This window comes from Erpetoichthys calabaricus, chromosome 2 (genome assembly GCF_900747795.2).
Source record: "Erpetoichthys calabaricus chromosome 2, fErpCal1.3, whole genome shotgun sequence".
Taxonomy (NCBI): domain Eukaryota; kingdom Metazoa; phylum Chordata; class Cladistia; order Polypteriformes; family Polypteridae; genus Erpetoichthys; species Erpetoichthys calabaricus.
Window position 1 is genome coordinate 35229540 of NC_041395.2, and position 20057 is coordinate 35249596.

General features: G+C 35.9%; 1 protein-coding gene across 5 annotated transcripts in view; it reads right to left on the minus strand.

The window, feature by feature from the left end:
* The window catches only part of tep1 (telomerase-associated protein 1), a 171710-nt gene that overhangs the window by 10873 nt on the left and 140780 nt on the right, over positions 1 to 20057 (minus strand). For all 5 annotated transcript variants that reach the window (XM_051923151.1, XM_051923147.1, XM_051923148.1 and 2 more), the window contains exons 45-51: positions 19898 to 20039; positions 17842 to 17942; positions 15296 to 15422; positions 8618 to 8748; positions 4779 to 4900; positions 2600 to 2728; positions 2110 to 2209 (exon numbers count right to left, since the gene is read on the minus strand). In XM_051923151.1, the coding sequence (XP_051779111.1) occupies positions 2110 to 2209; positions 2600 to 2728; positions 4779 to 4900; positions 8618 to 8748; positions 15296 to 15422; positions 17842 to 17942; positions 19898 to 20039 (852 nt within the window). The remainder of the gene's footprint in view (positions 1 to 2109; positions 2210 to 2599; positions 2729 to 4778; positions 4901 to 8617; positions 8749 to 15295; positions 15423 to 17841; positions 17943 to 19897; positions 20040 to 20057) is intronic.

Here is a 20057-nt window from a genome sequence, read left to right on the forward strand (position 1 = left end):
ATCATTCCATACAAATAGATCAATTTATAACAAAAAAAAAAATTGAAGACAAATCAAACCCCACCCCTGAGAAGGAGAGCTTAGCCAAAGGAGAATTGCTTAGGGCTTTTTAATAAGGCAACAATAAACAAAAGAAAGGAAGAAATATATATATGTAAATAAAAAATGGAGAAGGGAAGTAAATGTGGTAATAGTTATTTCTCTTATTCTAAAATAATATTGATTAGATCCTGCCAGGTTTTGAAAAAATTCTGTACAGATCCTCTAACTGAGAATTTGATTTTTTCCAATTTCAAATAATATAAAACATCGGTTTCCCACTGACTTCTCAGAGGAGAGTTAGGATTCTTCCAATTTAACAAAATAAGTCTGCGTGCCAAAAGTGTAGTGAATGCAATCACCGTTTGCTTGTCCTTCTCCACTTCAAGTCTGCCTGGAAGAACACCGAACACAGCTGTTAATGGGTTAGGAGGGATTGTGACACCAAGGCTGTCTGAAAGGCACTTAAAAATTTTGGTCCAAAATGATGTTAGTTTGGTGCAGGCCCAAAACATGTGACCCAGTGAGGCAGGAGCTTGGTTGCAGCGCTCGCAGGTTGGATCTTGCCCTGGAAACATTTTGGACAGTTTTAAGCGAGACAGATGAGCTCGATATATAATTTTTAGTTGAATAATTCTATGCTTTGCGCATATGGAGCTCGAGTGAATTCTCTGCTTTGCTACCTTCCACTCCTTTTCTGATATATTGATTAAGACATCTTCTTCCCAATGTCCTCTTGGGTCTTTGAAAGGTAGGAACTCTAAGAAGATTTTATATAATGCGGAAATGGTGTTTAATTCCTCGAAATTGAGCAGTATTTTTTCCAGCATGGTGGAGGGTACGAGGTGAGGAAAAATCGGGCAGTTTCTGTTTAACAAAATTTCTAATTTGAAGATAGTGAAAGAAATGTGTAGCTGGGAGGTTGAATCATCAGCCAATTCTGATAAGGTTCCTCGCACCATAGCCCTCTGCTTCCTGTGTCTGAGCCAATTCTGCACCTATCTAAAAACATCACCCTGAACTCCCAGTTCTTTTAGTTTGATGCCCAACCTCTCATGTGACACCTAATCAAATGCTTTCTGAAAGTCAAGATAAACAATATCATATGCTCCACTTTGATCATATCCTTTTGTTGCTTCCTCATGGAATTCCAGCATGTTAGTAAAACATGACCTCCCTCTTCTGAACCCATGCTGACAGTTCAGAAAAATTCCTGTACTTGCCATGTGCTGCTCAATCTTACCCTTAATAATTACATCTATTAATTTTTCTGTGATGCATGATAAGCTTACTGGCCTATAGCCACTTGAATCTGCCCATTCACCCTAATTATATAATGTGATAACATTTGCCATTTTCCATGCCTTAGGAATCTCCCCAGTGCGCAGTGACTTCCTAAAAATATGTGTCAAGAGTTTATATATGTACTCTCTAGCCTCTATAGGAACTCGAGGGTAAATATTAACAAATGGAATCAAGTGCAAATGGAACCAGGAAGACAATTTAAAATAAAACAAAGACATTTGCAAAGAACAGAAGACTTACTCTTGTATATCAAAATAACAAGTGGTTTTATTTTTACCTCTCCTTTTCTGAACCAGATCTTTTTTCTTTTTAGAGTACATAGGATGTAGCAATGAAGATAAGGTGCAAAGTAGAAACCAAATATATATAGGCCACCAATCCACATTCCCTTATACTTATACTATACCAGTTTATTTGTTAATTTACCCAAAATGCAACTTCTTAGGATGAAGAAAGAAATTTAAGTACATAGAGAAAGGCTTCATGAACCTGACAAGAATGGGCAAACTTCACAGGGATTCTCATCAGGCCAGGAATCTAATCAAGGCCAATGTCCAAAAGCCACCCCACCTTGGTGTAATTTTTCCATTAAATTTAATAACAATTTGAGTACTTTAGGGATACTACTGGTTTATTTTTTTTGCTTAGCCTGACGGCTACAATATTTTATTCACTGCTTCAAATGCTGCTCTGTGTATTTCTAAGTTAATCAATGTTAAATAAGATTTTTACATACTACTAGTCAAAGTAGAAAATGAGACTTACTATTAATTTAATGTCAAGCATTCCTTCAACTTCAGCAGCAATGGTGATGTTCTTCTTAGTTTTTGGCAGGAATCCGATAATATGATGCTCACTTTCCCAGCTTTGTGGAATAAATAAAAAATAATGTTTGGTCTATATTGTCTATTAGTGGATTTAAAGCATTCACAAATTTCTTCTCTTTTGTGTTTCACTGACACAAAACAGCGCACAACTATCATTCATTAAGGTTTTCAGCTTTCCATATACTATTGTGGTACTGGCTACATATTTTCTGTGCAACTAGTTGTTTAATCAAATGCTCACTCCAGGTTTTCCTTTGTTCAATCTTATTATGGAGAAACTGCAAATTACAATTGTTACTAAAATCAACTAAAAGCATCCATCATAGCTTCATATCACTCTCTTCTCTTACTGTCCATATTTTCACCAAGTAATTAAAACAAGCCATGTAAGAGAACAAAAATAACAAAAACTGAAACAAAATCATTACTCAGTAGTGAAATTTTCATGGAAAGGAATGGATATAAGAGTTCCATTAGCACAGCCACCAAGCAATTTTGGACCTTGGGCAAGACAAGTCACTGGTGAACTGACTCTTGTGGAAGATATCAGTTTCAGCCTAGGAAAAAATAAAATGGTAAAAAATTAAGAAAGGAGAATTACAAGAACACCCTGCTTTGCTGTGTTTTTTTTTTGAAGCAGAGTTTGCCATTTAAGGCACAAACATACAAGTTGGTGCCACAAATACCTTTATGTACTCACAACTGCATTTGAATAAACATATCTCTTTTATTTTCACAAATTCATGAAGATAATTACCAGTACTAATAGTACATTTTATTTATATAGTGCCTTTCCCATGCTCAAAGTCCTACTGGTACTACTAGACTGAATGCCCTTTGAATTAAATAATGAAAATAATCAAAATAAATGATCTGTTTTCCCCAATTAATAATTTTTAAATAAAGAAAAATATGAAAATAAGCCGTTTAACTCAATATAACTTTTACATCCTTTATTCACCTGTCTTCCACAAAAATCATCAAATAAAGATCCTCATCTATTACCGTGTACTGCACTGCTTGGTAACAACCATCATTCTCTGTGTGAAGAAAAACTTTCTAATATACTTGCAAAGAATCTAGCATTCCAACTGAAGAACTAATTTTAAAGTAATAGGTGATACCCACTCTACTAACTTCTAATATTTGTAACATATATTATTCTATCTCTCCATTTACTTAAGAAAAAATTATTTAAAGGAATACTCCACCCAAAAATTATATATATTTTTATATGTTACTTGTGATGACTAAGAAAAAATGTAATTTTGTGTTTTCATGCATAACAGAGATAGGAAAATGGTTTCTGATAGAAACACTGGACAACAGAACAGCAAAACATCCATGAAAAATCTAATGTTGCTTGTGTCACATAATCAAACATGACGTCATCCAGTAGTATGATCACAATGTCCCCAAAACGTGGATTTTTACTAAAATATTGTTGAAAATGTCACTTCTAGAAAACACTCCTGTGAACTAAAATGGAACACGCTCAGATGTCAACAGCTTTTGAATTATAGATCTGCTTCCCATTATTATACATACAGTACTGACACGCCCAGAAATATTCACGTTTTTGGCAGAAATTGTTACCTAATGGCTATTACTGCTTGAAATGATTGATTTTTAATTTATTTTTCACATAAATATTTCAACAGGCATTCCTTCAGTGTCCTAATGGTCAACTCCTTAAGCTCATACTTAATCAGTCATTGTAAATGCTAATTGGTTATTAGAGAAATCTTTGTAATTGCATTAGAACTGCTAAAACCTGTTATTCAATTCACTTGAATTACAAGGTATTAGCCTTCTTATCCATACCGCAGATTTCCAAGAAACTGAAGATTTCATACTAATGTGTTTACTTCTATCTCGAGAGAAGAGGGCAATTTGGATCTAACCAGGATAGAAAAAGAAGACAACGACTCAGATACCAAACTGGATGAGAGGATAAGGACATCAGAGTCTGTAGTTTGAGAAACAAATATCTTACAGGCCCTCAGTGAGCTTCTTTCCTACACTTTAAATATCAGTCTCATCTGCATCTGAGAAAAGACAGCTCCAGGATGCTGACCATAATATGTTTTTTCAGTAATCTCCTGTCCAATGTCAGTGTTCATTTGTCCAGTTTATCTTTTTCTTTTTATTTACTAGTTTCAGATATGGCTTTTTTCCCCCTGAAACTGTCTCTTAAGCCAGCATCTGGATTTGTCTTTTCACTGATGATATTTTTAGAGTATCAGCTGAAAAGGGCTATGTGGAGCAAAATTTCCTTTTGTTGACAAAACATACAGTAAAGTATATTGTGTTATTGATTTTCACATTTCATTGAGAACTGATATTATTTGAACACCTTATACAAAAACCAGCTCATCCCCTCTCGTATTATGCAAATGAATGCTAATTTTTACATACTGCTGTTTGTTCAGACTCTGGACTTAACTTGACTTTCAGATTTCTTGTATCAGGCATATAAGGTGAATAAAAGCACTGGATGACATGTTAAGAATCGTTAAACACCACAAGGTGGCATACACTTTGCCAGAGGCTGCTTACCATAATGTATGTGTGAAATGGCTGAAATGTATTCTCATTTTAACTTACGATATGGAGCTCTCTGGAGTACTGCGATTTATCCTCCATCCACAAACAATATTGTCAGAACACGCCAGTATAAACTCTGACTCAGACTTGAACAGAGCAGCATTCACTGGGTACTTGCTCATCTGTAACATATATAATATAGCTTATAATTAATTGCCAATAATCTTTAAACATTATTCTATGTTTATTAATAAAAAATATACTTTTCAAGGTATTAAAACAACAACGACAATAACTTACTTTTATATAAATCAAAAATCACACTAAGAATGCCTCAATGGGCTTTAACAGGCCCTGCGTAATTGACAGACCCCCAGCTTTGACTTTCTAAGAAAATAAGAAAAAATCCCCAAAAAAACCTTGCAGGAAAAGAGAAAGAAACCTCAGGAAGGGCAATTCAAAGACAGACACCCTTCCAGGTAGGTTGAGCGTGCAACTGGTGTCAAAAAATAGGGTAAAATACAAGACCGAAAATAAAAATGCAGGAAGTCCTCTTCTCTGAGATAGATGGTTGTTACAGTTATTGGTCTCAAATTAAATGAGTAAATCAAGAAGTTGTATATCGCTTAGACATCTCTAAAGGGATAAGCTGGGAATAGTTCTGCAGATCATTTAATAGAAGACTTTTGCTGGAATTGGCAATCACACCGGTCTTTGGCACACACTCCCAGGAGGACCGGTTGGCATGCTCTAAAAAAACCTTAGGGTGGAGATTCCAGGATAGCTTGAGAGAATAAAGACAGAGTGTGTTAGCAACATTTGAGATGGCCCTTCATTAAATGTTATTATTTTTGAGTACAACAGTCAGTTCCAGTATCCCTTCTTAGAAAAGCCTAACTAAAAGAGAGAAGAAAGGTAGCAGCCTAATTCAGAGAGGGGGTATAGACTGCTTAATTTGGCCACGCGACAAGCTCTGGGAAGTGTCATGGTTGTTTAAAAAAAAAAAACAAAAAAAAAAACAAATAAAAAACTTCCATTTAAGGATAATGGAGGTCACTGTGCTCTTGGTAACTTTTAGTGCTGTAGAAATTTGTTGTAGCCTTCCCCAGATCTGCGACAATCCTGTCTATAAGCTCTGCAGGCAACTACTTCGACCTCATGGCTTAGCTTTGCTCTGAGACAGGTGTGTGATATTAGTAGTCAGTCCAAACAATTGAATTCACCTCTGGTGGTCTCCAAACAAGATTTAGAAATGATGATCAATAGAATGGGACTCATCTGAGCCAAATTTCAAGTGTCATAGCAAAGAGTCTGAATACTTATGTCAGTGTGAGAGTTCATTTTTTTACTTCTAAAAAAATTGCAGAAAGTTCATGTTTTTATTTTGTTTTTTTGAGGTATTGAGTGTTATTTGCTAGGGGGGATGAATTTCAATAATTTTAGCACAAGGCTGTAATGTAGCAAAATGTGAAAAAAGAAAAGGGATCTGAATGCTTTCTGAATCCCCCTGCAGTGAATGATAAATGTGGTTCAAAAATTCAACCAGCAACCCTGCTGGTTAAAGTCCAATATCCATTATATTGCCTAATGAAGGGGTGACCAGTGAAGAATAGATAACTCTGGGCTAATGCATTCAAATTTTCTGCTGCTGCATTTTGAGCTAATTGAAGCTTATTAATAGAAGCTGCCAAGCATCCATTTGCATATTGTAGAAGTTGTAAATGCATGCACAAGTTGTTTCTGTATCTTTGGGATTAAATTGCTTAGAGATCTTTATATAGACAACATCTTCGCATCCCTTGAACAATTAAATTCCAAATTTAACTTTCCAGCTACACATTTCTTTCACTATCTTCAAATTAGGAACTTTGTTAAACAGAACCTGCCCGATTTTCCTCATCTCGCACCCTCCTCCATGCTGGAAAAAATATTGCTCAGTTTCGAGAACTCAGACACCATTTCTGCAATATATAAAATTATTTTACAGTCCCTCCCTTTCAAAGACCCAAGAGGACAATGGGAAAAAGATCTCAATCAATATATCAGAAAAGGAGTGGAAGGTAGAAATGCAGAGAATTCACTCGAACTCCATATGCACAAAGCATACAATTAAAAAAAATTTTATATCAAGCACATCTGTCTCGCTTAAAACTGTCCAAAATGTTTCCAGGGCAAGATCCAACCTGCGAACGCTGCAATCAAGCTCCAGCTTCACTGGGTCACATGTTTTGGGCCTGCATCAAATTAACATCACTTTGGAGCAAAATTTTTAAGTGCCTTTCAGACAGCCTTGGTATTACAATCCCTCCTAACCCATTAACAGCTGTGTTTGGTGTTCTTCCAGATGGGTTTAAAGTGGAGAAGGACAAACTGTGATTGCATTCACTACACGTTTGGCACGCAGACTTATTTTGCTAAATTGGAAGAATCCTAACTCTCCTCTTTTAAGTCAGTGGGAAACCAATGTTTTATACTATTTGAAATTGGAAAAAATCTAATTTTCAGTGAGAGAATCTGTACAGAACTTTTTCAAAACCTGGCAGGATCTAATCAATAATATTTTAGAATAAGCTCTTAAAGCACCAAGGAAGTAATTCTCTCCACATTTCTTTTTCTTCTCCATTCATCTCTATTGCCCTATTAAACTCATCAATTTAGGTATGTTTACAAACTTTAAGTTTTACTCTGTTGGCCATGCTCTCTTTCTAAGGGGTGGGGGTCAATTTGTTTTCAATCCTATTTTTTGTAAAAATTGATCTATTTGTATGGAATGATTACAATAAAATTAATAAAATTTTAAAAATAAAATAAAAAAACAAACAAAAAAAACAAAACATTTTTTTCTGAATCTTGCATAGTCAGCATCCATCTCAATTTTGCAGTGTTACATAAAAGGAAAAATAGTATCTTGCAGACATCACTTATGTGAACATCGAAAGATCAGTATCAATGATAACACCTTTATCATTTCTAATTCTTAATTAACAAAACAGATAAACAGATTAAAATATAATAGTCGTTCTTGAATTTACTGTATCAATAGATGATAGCACACTTGAGTTGCAAAAACCAATTAAGTCTTTCATGAAGTCATAAGAACAGATCAAAATTATGAAATTGTACGTTGAATATTGGTTATTAGAAGATCAAACCCAAACATGTAAAGGTGAAAACTACACATTAGGCAACAATTCTACAACTCATTACCACAAATCAAGTGAACATAAGAAATCACTCAAAAGATGTGCATAAGGCATTTGGCATTGTGAGTGAATGTTTCAGGAATGTCCGGCCAATGATTACTGTGTGATTCATAATGATTATCTCTTTATGTGGAAGAAAATGATTTCAGAAATATCCTATAAATTAGTGAAATATGTTACTTTTGATGTAATAATTATAAACTACAATTTAATAAAAGACTACTTTTAAGTGGTCCATTATGTGTAAATCAAATGTGACTACACCTTTAAATTCTCAGATTTTAACAGGCATAATATTGATTGTAAATTAAACAGTTTTTGTGTGAAACTGATAGATTTTAAGATTATTTAATGTATTTTTAAGAAATGTATGTCCTATTTACAACAATGGGATGGTACTTTACAACATACATCTCTGTTATAAAGGGAAGTGCTTATAGTTACTTTTATTTATTTAGCTAGAGTCTTTAGCCAAAGTGACATACATATTTCACTTTTATAACTGTTTTCCTAAGTTTTTGCACAACAAGGCCATTGTCAGTTTAAGTAATGAAAGTCACAGGATGAGTCAGTGGTGAGAACTGAACCAATTACCTAGTAAAAATGCCAAGGGAGGGATTTATGTTTATATGATATGAATTCCAACTTTTGCAAACACTGTGGTTTCAAATATTTAAAATAATGCAACTTTTTTACCTGCAACTTCTGCGCCAAAGAGTTGTGATACCACACACAGAGCTCTCCAGAACTGCTTCCTGACAACACTATTTCACCACAGGGAGAGATGGCACACAATTTAACACTTCCATGATGTACGGCAGGTGGAACTGTATAAAAGAAATGATACAATTTTCAACTTTCATCCAAGTTCAAAAAATGCACTTAACAAGGTCAAAATCCTAAACCAAGAGTGCAGATTTCAACAGTTTAATTATTCCTCTATCTATCCTCTTAACTAGGGCTGCGACTAGCGATTATTTTGATGATCGATTAATCTGGTAATTATTCTGTCGATTAATTGATTAGTTGGTTTGTAAAAAAATCATTTGAAATGAAATACAAAGAGCATGAAATGGAACTTTTCAAAAAAATTAACATTTGTATAAAATTTTATGAAATGTATTTTTTAATGAACTACCCTAAGTTCTTGTCTATAAGCCGGACTCATGTATTAGCCGGAGACCAAAAATCATACGAATTTTTAAAATAAAATCGTATCATAGATAAGCCGGACTCATGGATAAGCCGAATGTACTATAACCTATAACTAATAGAAGGGAGGGAGGTCAGTGGTCTCACTCGCGCCCATTTAATTTCTTTAAGGGGGGAGAGAGTGTGAGATATTGCCGTCTCTCTCACTCCCCGCATGGCGCGTTTGGAGCGGCCGGAGCGCGTTCTTTCTGCTCTGGGCGTCGCCGAGTCAACACGAGCGCGTAGCGGTCATTTAAATTGTGATTTTATATGTAAGCATATTTAAATATATATCGCGGATTTCTGCGGACAATGGGTCTTTTAATTTCTGGTACATGCTTCCTCAGTTGGTTTGCCCAGTTGATTTCATACAAGGGACGCTATTGGCAGATGGCTGAGAAGCTAGATTGCTTACTTTTCTGTCAATCTTGCGCTGACTATCTGTGATCCTGACGTATGGGGATTGAGCAGGGGGGGCTGTTTGCACACCTAGACGATACAGACGCTCGTCTAAAAATGCTGAAAGATTATCTTTCACAGGTGGCGCAGTGGTAGTGCTTCTGCTTTGCAGTAAGGAGACTGTGGAAGATTGTGGGTTCGCTTCCTGGTTCCTCCCTGTGTGGATAGCGCTTTGAGTACTGAGAAAAGCGCTATATAAATGTAATGAATTATTATCTTCACGTTGCTATCTTTTGTAAAGCTGATTCCTGAAAAGACATGCTGCACAGTGCTTCGCATACTTAAAAGCTCGAAGGGCACGTATTGATTTTTGACTGAAAAACAAACTCTCCCTCTCTCTCTCTCTCTTTGTCTGCTCCTGACGGAGGGGGTGTGAGCTGCCGCCTTCAACAGCTTTGTGCCGCGGTGCTTCGCATACTTAAAAGCCAAACAGACATATTGATTTGTTTGCTTCACTCCTTTGAAGAGGAAGATATGTTTGCATTCTTTTAATTGTGAGACGGAACTGTCATCTCTGTCTTGTCATGGAGCACAGTTTAAACTTTTGAAAAAGAGACAAATGTTTGTTTGCAGTGTTTGAATAACGTTCCTGTCTCTCTACAACCTCCTGTGTTTCTGCGCAAATCTGTGACCCAAGCATGACAATATAAAAATAACCATATAAACATATGGTTTCTACTTCGCGGATATTCTTATTTCGCGGGTGGCTCTGGAACGCAACCCCCGCGATGGATGTATAAGCCGGACTTATGTATAAGCCGATATTCTATTTTTTCATTTTCACAACTTTTTTCCTTAGATAAGCCGCGGCTTATTGACAAGAACTTAGGGTACTAGTAAATACAAAAATACAGGTTTTTATACAACATTTATGTAATAATATACAACATTTATGTAATAATACATTGAAAATAAATAGTGATAAATAGAAATAAAACACTTAGTAGCACTTCTGTTTGTGCAATAAACATATATACACACACAAATTCCTTAAAAACACAACTGTTTTCAGTAAATTAACTAAACTTGCAATTTCCACATATACAGTATTCAGAATCACACTAAAGTCACACTTCAAAAATTAAACATTTAATTGAAGCTTTCTTCAGTTTCTGTGAAAAAAAGGCTTACTGGCAAAGCATGATGTAAATATCTGACCTCCACAACACCACAGCAGAATCTAATGCACTATCACTTTTTTTTTTTTTTTTTTTTTTTTTTTTTTAAGTTTACAGTAATGTTTGAAATTTGTGATATGTTAGGGAAATGTCCAGACTATTTTCCTTTTGCAGCAAAGCAAGTAGTTTCATTAGTGTGAATCTCAGTAATAAGTAGAGTTTATTTAAACTTAAAAGTCGTATCTTTTTGCATCATCTTTTGTCCTTTTTGTGCTTGGAAAATCATTTACCACTGTAGATTCTTTGGCACACTTGCTTGCACCCAACACACTCACAATCTGCTGCATGTCATTTGCAGTTGGGAGTATGCTGTTCGATTTTCATGTTTTAAAAGTATGTGATCCGGCTGCAAAATCTATTTAAATAAACACTTTTGCAAAGGTACAACAGAACAAGTGTTCTTTTACTCAAAAATAAGACAATAAAAAAATTCAAGTGACAATAAGATTCCAAGAAGACATGATTCACCAACATTTGTATGTCTGCTTATATCACTTCAGCGCTAACTTTTACAAGTAGGAAAAATATACACAGGGTGTTAAAGACACAAATCAAATGTATGTTTTTATTATATAATAGTAATAAAAATGGAAGCTCACTACTCAAAATAGTAAATGCAGGGTGGCGCCAGGATCAAACCCGCAACCTCTTGATTACAAGACAGCAGTTCTTACCTCTGCACCAGCCAAGCTGGTATGTTTCATTTGTGCTGATTGGGATGTGGGATTCAGTTTATTCACATTGACAGCAACATGTAAATTGAATAATTTCTTTTTCTTTGGTTATATTCTTGAATAAAAACACTTGTTTTGTTATATCTTTTGTGAAAGTGTTTATTTGATATTTGAACTTCAGTCTTCACACATTATATATAATTCACATCAGCATTTTGTCATTATTAATATAAAATGAAAAAAGTTTCTGTTTTAGCTATGTGTTCAACATTTCTTGCCTCACATTTCCTGTCATCTTACACCTACACCTAACTCCTAAATAGAGACTCCAGCTCTGAGAATTTTGTGTCTGACTTCAGCTGCTTCAGTGGGGGATGAGTAAGCAGGCTACCTGCTGCCAGTGCTGATTGACACATTTGCAAAACAAAGATGCTGATGAAGAGATGTGAGGGAATTTAAGGTGGCCTGGGATTACGAATATTTTTGTAGGCTTCAGGGATTCTGGTGTTAATTTTCTTCGCAACCTTTTTTTTTGTAAACATGAACATGCTAATGTTACACATGTTTGCCAGCATGTAACTCAGCAATATAATTTAGTGGACTAACTGCATCAAAAAAAACATATATGACAAGCGAAAATCTAAACATTTACTACCTAGTGGCTAATGACACATAGTTTTCTAGTCGCCTACCAAAAAACTCTGCTAGTTTTTTTTATTATATTTTTTATTATAGGGGGTTGGACTATGACTCACATTATTCCTCACTTCAAACCGAAAGTCATGTCATTATGCCTAACCTACCAAACACTGCATTATGCATTTGTATCACATAACGCTAAAGTTAACATTCAACAGCGATAACGGCAAGTCTTCCTCTTCCACAGCGCCTGTAATAGTACGTTTCCTATTCAAATGTTTGGGAATCTCAGTTATGCTCTTTTGCAACACATCTTTTTTTTCGGAGTTCAGAGTAATGCACTCCCAAACTCTGGAAGTCTTAAGTTGTACTGTCTTTTACAACTAAATGAAGTAGTCATGCAATTGTGCAGAACAACGTACTCAGCCTAATGATGTAAACAATGAATCGATGAAAGTGATTGTTGCCAACGTTTTTGATAAATGATATTATTGATAATGTTGAATACTGGTAGCAGCTCTACTCCTAATTCACTTATTCAGCATAGTATTGCAGCAAAGCTCGAGCCTATCCCAGCATTCACCAGACACAAAGCAGGAATAACACCTGTCAATGCCAGTCCATCACAGGTAGTCTAATTACTATAATTTTTATTCTTTAACTATATATTTGGTATGGGATAGAGTAGAACCATTTTCAAGAATTTTGTTAATAATAAGAATAAGAAAATGATTGATTAAATGTTTAGCAAGAGGTCATTTTTAAATTTTATTTAAAAATAAGAAGCACAAACAGGTTACTTTCCCTGTTTAATTTCACATATAGTGGATTCAGAAGTTATTCTGGTTCTATCACTTTTTCTAATTTTATTATATTGCAGCCTTGTGCTAAAATCATTTATTTTTTTCTTTGGAATAAGAAACACTCAATAATCTAGAATGGGAAAGGTAAAAAAAAAGGATTTTAGACATCACTGCAAATTTTTAAAATAACAAAAAATGAAATATCACATTGAGACAAGTATTCAGACCCTTTACTCAGTACTTAGTTGAGCCCCCTTTGGCAGCAATTACAGTCTTCTTGGGTTGAAACTGATAAGATCTGCACACCTGGATTTTGGGAGTTTCTGTCATTTTCTCTGCAGACCCTCTCCAACTCTGTCAGGCTGAATGGAGAGCAGTGGTGAACAGCTATTTTCAGATCTCTCCAACCATGTTTGATTAGGTTCAAGTCCAGTCTCTGGCTGTGGCACTCAAGAACATTCACAGAGTTCACCGTAACCCACACCTGTGTTGTCTTTGCTTTAAGCTTAGAGTCAATCTTGGAGAATTCACTGCATCCACTAAACAGTGTCATCTCCAGACAGAGGAGCAGCTTCAGCGACAGACTGCTGTCAATGTCCTGCTCCATTGACAGACTGAGGAGATCGTTCCTCCCCGACACTATGCGACTCCTCAATTCCACCCAGGGGGGTAAACGTTAACATTATACAAAGTTATTGTCCATTTTACCTGCATTTTTTTATCACTCTTTAATTTAATATTCTTTCTTTATCAGTATGCTGCTGCTGGAGTATGTGAATTTCCCCTTGGAATTAATAAAGTATCTATCTATTTTTACTTTGTTGGAAGGTGAACCTTCAGCCCAGTCTGAAGTTCAGTGTGCCTGGGAGAAGGTTTTCATTAAGGATATCTCTGTACTTTGCTCCATTCAGCTTTCCTTCGATCCTAACTAGTCTCTCAGTCCCTGCCGCAGAAATACAACCCCACAGCATGATGCTGCCACCTCTATGCTTCACTGATGAAAATGTATTACATAGGAATAAGTGGTGTCTGGTTTTCCCTGGACATGATGTAATCTTGGTTTCATCTGAGCAGAGAGTCTTGTTTCTGACAGTCTGAGAGTCCTTAAGGTGCCTTTTTGCAATGTGGGCTTCCATGTGCCTTTTACTGAACAAAGGCTTCTGTCTGGTCACTCTTCACAATGCCCAGATAGGTGGAGTGTTGCAGAGATGGTTGTCCTTCTGGAAGTTTCCCCCATCTCTGCACAGGTTCTCTAGCACTCAGCCCATAGTGACCATCGGATTCTTGGTCACCCCACTTACCATGGACCTACTCCCACAATTGCCTAGTATGGCCGCGTGGTCAGCTGTAGGAATTGTCATGGTTGTTATAAAAAAAAAAAAAAGTAAAAAACATTTTCCACTTAAGAATTACGGAGGTCACTGTGCTCTTGAGAACCTTCAGTGTTGTAGGAATTTGTTGTAGCCTTTCCCATATCTGTGACAATCTGCTCTGTAATCTCTTCAGGCAGTTGCTTTGACCTCATGGCTTTGCTTTGCTCTGCTCTGATACACATTGTCAGCTGTGGGACCTTCTACACACAGATGTGCGATTTTAATAATCAGTCCAAACAACTGAACTGACCACAGGTAAACTTTAAACAAGGAACAAACAATGATCAACAGAATTCATCTGAGCCAAATTTCAAGCGTCACAGCAAAGGGTCTCAATACATTTGCAAAAATTTCTAAAATCCTGTTTTTGTTTTGTTATTCTGGGATACTGAGTGTTACTGTTGGGCAAAATTAATTTAAATGATTTTTGAACAAGGCGGCAACATAGTAAAATGGAAAAAATATAAGGGGTCTGAATGCTTTCTGTATCCACTACAGTGAGTGAGAAGTAAGGTTCAAGCAACCCTTTTGGTTAAAGTCCTGCACCCATTACACTGCTTAAGGAAGGGGTGTCCAGGTTTAGCCATAGTTGGTCAAAATATAATTTACAAAGGAGATTGGGAGCAAAATACAATTACTCTGAAATATTGGCTTTTCAAATGTTGTACTCCTTGAATCATCACCACACTTTCTGTGAAAATAAGATGTGCTGGCTTTGCTTTTACATTAGAGTAAATCTTTCTTTAACTGGCGCTTTTCATTATTGCATTGGTTCTTTCTATCCTGCTCGGAATGGAAGATACATTCTACATTATCTGATAACAAAATGTGCCATTCAATAAAAACATAAGTCATAAGTAAACACAGTCTGATATTCTGTAAACTACTTTGTCTAGAACAGTGGTACTGGGAACTGCACCCCATCACGACATCACTGATTGCAAGAGAGCAATCCACCTTGGAGAGAACACAGTTCCATTTCATGTCTTCTGATACATGCCCTCACTAGTCAAATTCAGTGTCCCCAATTTCAATTCATCTGTTTAATCACACTTACTTGGCTCATTTGGTAGCTGCCATATTCTAAGCGACTGGTCATCTGAAACTGTGAAGAAATTTTCTTTTCTTTGAGCTGCAGCAAGAACTGAACCACTGTGACCCTCCAAGGAGTTCATGTGTTGAACCTTATTGAACATAAAGAATTAGAAAAAAAAAAATTCTCAGTAATATCTTAAAATAAAATTTTTTTAAAATGTGTATCAAAGAACTAATTAATAATAATTGTGGCATGGTGATTAGCACTGTTCTCTGACAACTTCTGAATTCATGGCAGAAAGCTGCCTATCCCAAGTTTGAACAATCATTCCTCAGGAGTACTATAGTTTCTGATCAAACAGGAAAATATGCTTTAAAATTAAGAGGAGATTAATTAGCCTGCTTTGCATTTAGGTGTGTGCGTGAGATTCCCCTGTAATGATCTGGCATCCCATCTGAGGTTGGCTTTCTATATCATTTGGTTCTGCTCAGTGTTGCTGGGAGAGACTTCAGAACCATACCATACAGCATGACACTGATTTAGGAAGGTGGCTTACAAAATACATGGAGAGGTGGTTCAATTGTTTTAAAAATAACTTACGTATGTACTCATGGTGTCAGTATTTTATCTGTTATGAATTTTGGTCTAAAATAAAACATGGATCAAATCATAATTTGCAACATTTGAAGAAAATCTTAGATGTAGATGGTGTTAGATGTACCATCTCATATCAGCTTAAGAAGTCACATTCCATTGCTTTTGGACTTTCTTGAAATGATTGTGAAAGCCACACGGTAAATTTCAAACTGTAAAAGGTTCACATCCCCTTATCGTTTTACACTACAGTTGATTGACAAAGTGTAAGACCGCCTCAGTTTCTGCACATTGTGTTGTAAATGTAATTTTAATGTAAAAATTTGCTGTTTTTGCCCCTCAAGCTACACTCAATAACCCATAATGACAAAGTGAAAACCTGTTTTCAGAAAGGATTGCAAATTTACTACAAATCAAAACCTGAAATCTCTCATTCATATCAGTATTCAGACCCTCAATTAAGTACTTTGCTGAAACCTCTTTGACAGAAATTACAGTTTAGAGTTCTTGGATAAATCTCTATAGGCTTTGCACCCCTGGATGTAGGCAGTTTATCCTATTCTTTCTGTCAGATCATTTTAAACTTTATTACACTGGATGAGAAGCATCTGTAAGCTGCCATCTTCAGGTCTCTCCACACATGTTCTATGGGGTTTAAGTATGGGCTTTAGTGGGGACACTCAAAGGTAGTCACAAATTTTTCCCAAAGCCATTTCAGCATTGTCTTGGCTGTATGCTTCTGGTTATTGTTGTGCTGAAGGTGAACCTTCGCCTCAGTCCGAGGTCACATGCACTCTGGAGCAGGTTTTCTTCAAGGACCTCTCTGTATGTGACTGCATTCATCCTTCTGTTAATTCTGACCAGTCTCCCTGTCTCGGTTGCTAAAAAGCACCCCTATATTATGAAGCTGCCACCACCATGTTTCACCACAGGGATGGTTTCAGACAGGTAATGAGCAGTGCTTGGTCTTCACTAAACATAGTGCTTTGGGTTCTGCCCAAAGAGTTACACTTTTGTGTCATCGGATCAGATAATCTTTTACTTCATGCTCTCGGGGTTATTTAAATGCTGGGTGGCAAAATCAAAGCGGGAGTTAGCAATTCAACCATAAACGCCTAATTGATGAAGTGTTGGTGAAACTGTTGTCCTTCTTCCAGGTTCTCCCATCTCAGCAGAGGACATCTAAAGCTGTTAGAGTGATGATTTTATACCCTTGCTGTTTATCAATGCCTCACCAAAATTTGATCAAGGAGGTCTACAGAGAGTTCTTTGTATGGCTTGTTTTTTGTCCCGACATGCAGTGTGAATTGTGGGATCTTGTGCCTTTCAAAATGATATCCAGTCAATTCAATGTGCCACAGGTGGACTTCAATCAAGTGCTAGACACATCTTAAGGAGAATTAAAACAAACAGGATGCACCTGAGCTCAATCTGGCACACCACAGGATAGAGTCTGAATACGTATATTAATGAGTTCAGCATTTGCTTTTTAATAAACTTGAAGACCTTTATGAAAACATGTTTTAACTTTGTCATTATAAGTTACTGACAGTAGATTGGTGAGAGAAAATGGAAAATGTATTGATTTCAAACTGAATCAACACCACAATAAAGCGTGTAAAAAGTGAAGGGATCTGAATACTTTACGAATCCTTTGTACATTTTAAAAATTTGTTGCTTTTTGAGGATGGTACACTACAGATTAACTTGGAATCTTTTACCTCTTCATGCAATAAAAGTTAGTTCAACGAAACAGAAAGCTTAATTTTTCTAGCCTCAGATATTTAAAAGAATTACACATTTTTCCTCAGATTTACAATCAAGGGAAACATTTCACAGTGAGCAAATATAGGCTTACAACTTCTCCACCCATATATTAAAATAAGGTCACCAGTCATTACATACTAGCATATTAATACATTAACATGTTTCAATTATTTAAAATTAAAATACTTGATGCCATGATTAGTTACCATCAGGGGTTGCCAGAATTTTACTGTTCCATCATCACTAGCTGTAGCTAACCAGATATCTTCAGGTTTCAGTTCTTGATTCTCAGATTCACCTGTTGGTTCTAAAAAACAATTGTTGATATAATTATAATATAAAGTAGTACAGTGTCTAATCATATACAATAAATTAAAGCATGATACAGTGGGCAAAGATTGAATCAAATTGAATCCCCCCATTGGGGGTTTAAAAAGACAGTCAAAAAATACATTTTTGAAAAGATGATTGATCCCAACAAAGGAAGAGGAAGGCAGTCCTTCACTTCATGTTAAAGGAAGCCGTTTTCATATTCACTTCGTGATGATGCATTGAACGGTGTAACAGCTGAAGTACCCTCAGGACCTATTCTAGAGCTATATGAAAAGGTAATATTGGATTATATCACCAGAAGGAAGAATATGAAGCTCAAGAATAGTATGAAGTGTCAGCTCCAGGGACCATTAACACTAGAATCCCTGAAACCTACGAAAAAACTTGTAACCCCATGTCACCTTGAATTCCTTTGCACCACTCCTTATCAGCATCTTTGTTTAGCAAATGTGTCGATCAGCACAAGCAGCAAGCAGCCTGCTATATGATCCCCCCCAAGCCCCCCGCAAAACGATGGAGCTGAAGTCAGTCGCAAACGTCTTCCAGCTCAAGTCTCTATTGTGGTGTGAGGTGCCTGGAGTTGTACAGGGTAAATAATACATTGTTATTTGGAATACATACATTTCATGTGTGCTCCATGTCTACAAAGATCTATGTAAGTGTAGGATGACACTAAATGAAATGCTGAACACATACCTAAAACAGAAACTTTTCCATGTTATACTAATAATGACGTGAAGTGTATAATGTGTGAAGACTTCAGTCCAAATATTAAATAAACACGTGTGTTTTTATTCAAGAATATAACCAAAGAAAAAAAATCATTCAATTTACATGTTGCTGTCAATGAGTTAAAAACCCAAGCTCAAATGTTTATTGACAGGAAGTTGATACGTATTCTCGGATGGTGCAGAGGTTCCAGGTTCGAGTCCAGGCACTCTGAGTTTTGAGTAGTGAGCTGCTTTTATTATTACTATAATATAATAAAAACATACATTTGATTTGAGTCTGTAAAACCCGGTGTAAATTTTGGCTCATTGTAAGTATTGTGTCTTGTTATATTTTCTTGGTTTTATGTATTCTATGCCTGTGTTTTTGGATTTATTGGTGTCTGGATTTCATAATGGTACTTGTTCGTCTTGGATTTCCTTTTTTTAACCATTTTTTTTTGTTTTTTGAGGGGTGGGGAAAATATTTTAATAAATCCTCAATTTATAAAGATTCCTGTTTCAATTGTCTCTACAAGCCAGAGTTTTATGGTTTTCTATCCCTTGTAAAACATTTTTAGAATGTCATTGTATTTTTGAACTTTTAAAGTAATTTTCCCATTTTGAGACTGAAGAAGCCATTAGGTACTAGTTGGGGTGAGGCTACAATAAGACAGGCCAGTGACAGACCTGGTCTACTTTGTGGCTCCTTTTGGTGGCCTCACACCTACTTTTTGCCAAGTTCATGACTACTAAATACAACAAAAGACCCACTGGACGGCATTAGAGGTTATTGTTACTCTATGACTTCCAATTCATTCAATTGCTTTTATAGTCTTTAAGAAAGCATCTTTATTGTTTAAACCATTATATCAACAGTTTGTTTTCCGATCCTTTCCAAACACTGAATATGCATTGACACTATTAATTTAAAACTAAAATTGCATAAAATAAATTAGTATTAATATCACGTGTACCGAGTACAATGAAATTCTTACTGGCAAATAACACATATTTCTAATTAATGATGTATTTTCCTAGAGTTTAGCAATGAAAATTTGAAATAACTTTTAAGTCCATTAGATGTTTATCACCTAGGTATATACTCATTATTTGACCAGACAGATTTGAACAATTCATCCAGTTCTTCCAAGTTCTCAAGTTCTAAACTTAGTTTTACATTGCGACAATAAGATTTAGGACTTTATTAAATTATAATTACCTGTGGATTTTTTCCATCTGGAGGTGGCAAATATACATTCATTTATTCTGGCTACATGTGCTGAAATGTGGGCGATTTCAGCCCCGGTTACTTTCCATACACGAACTTTACCATCACCTCCTGATGAAACCACATATTCATTCTGTAGAAGGAAGTACAG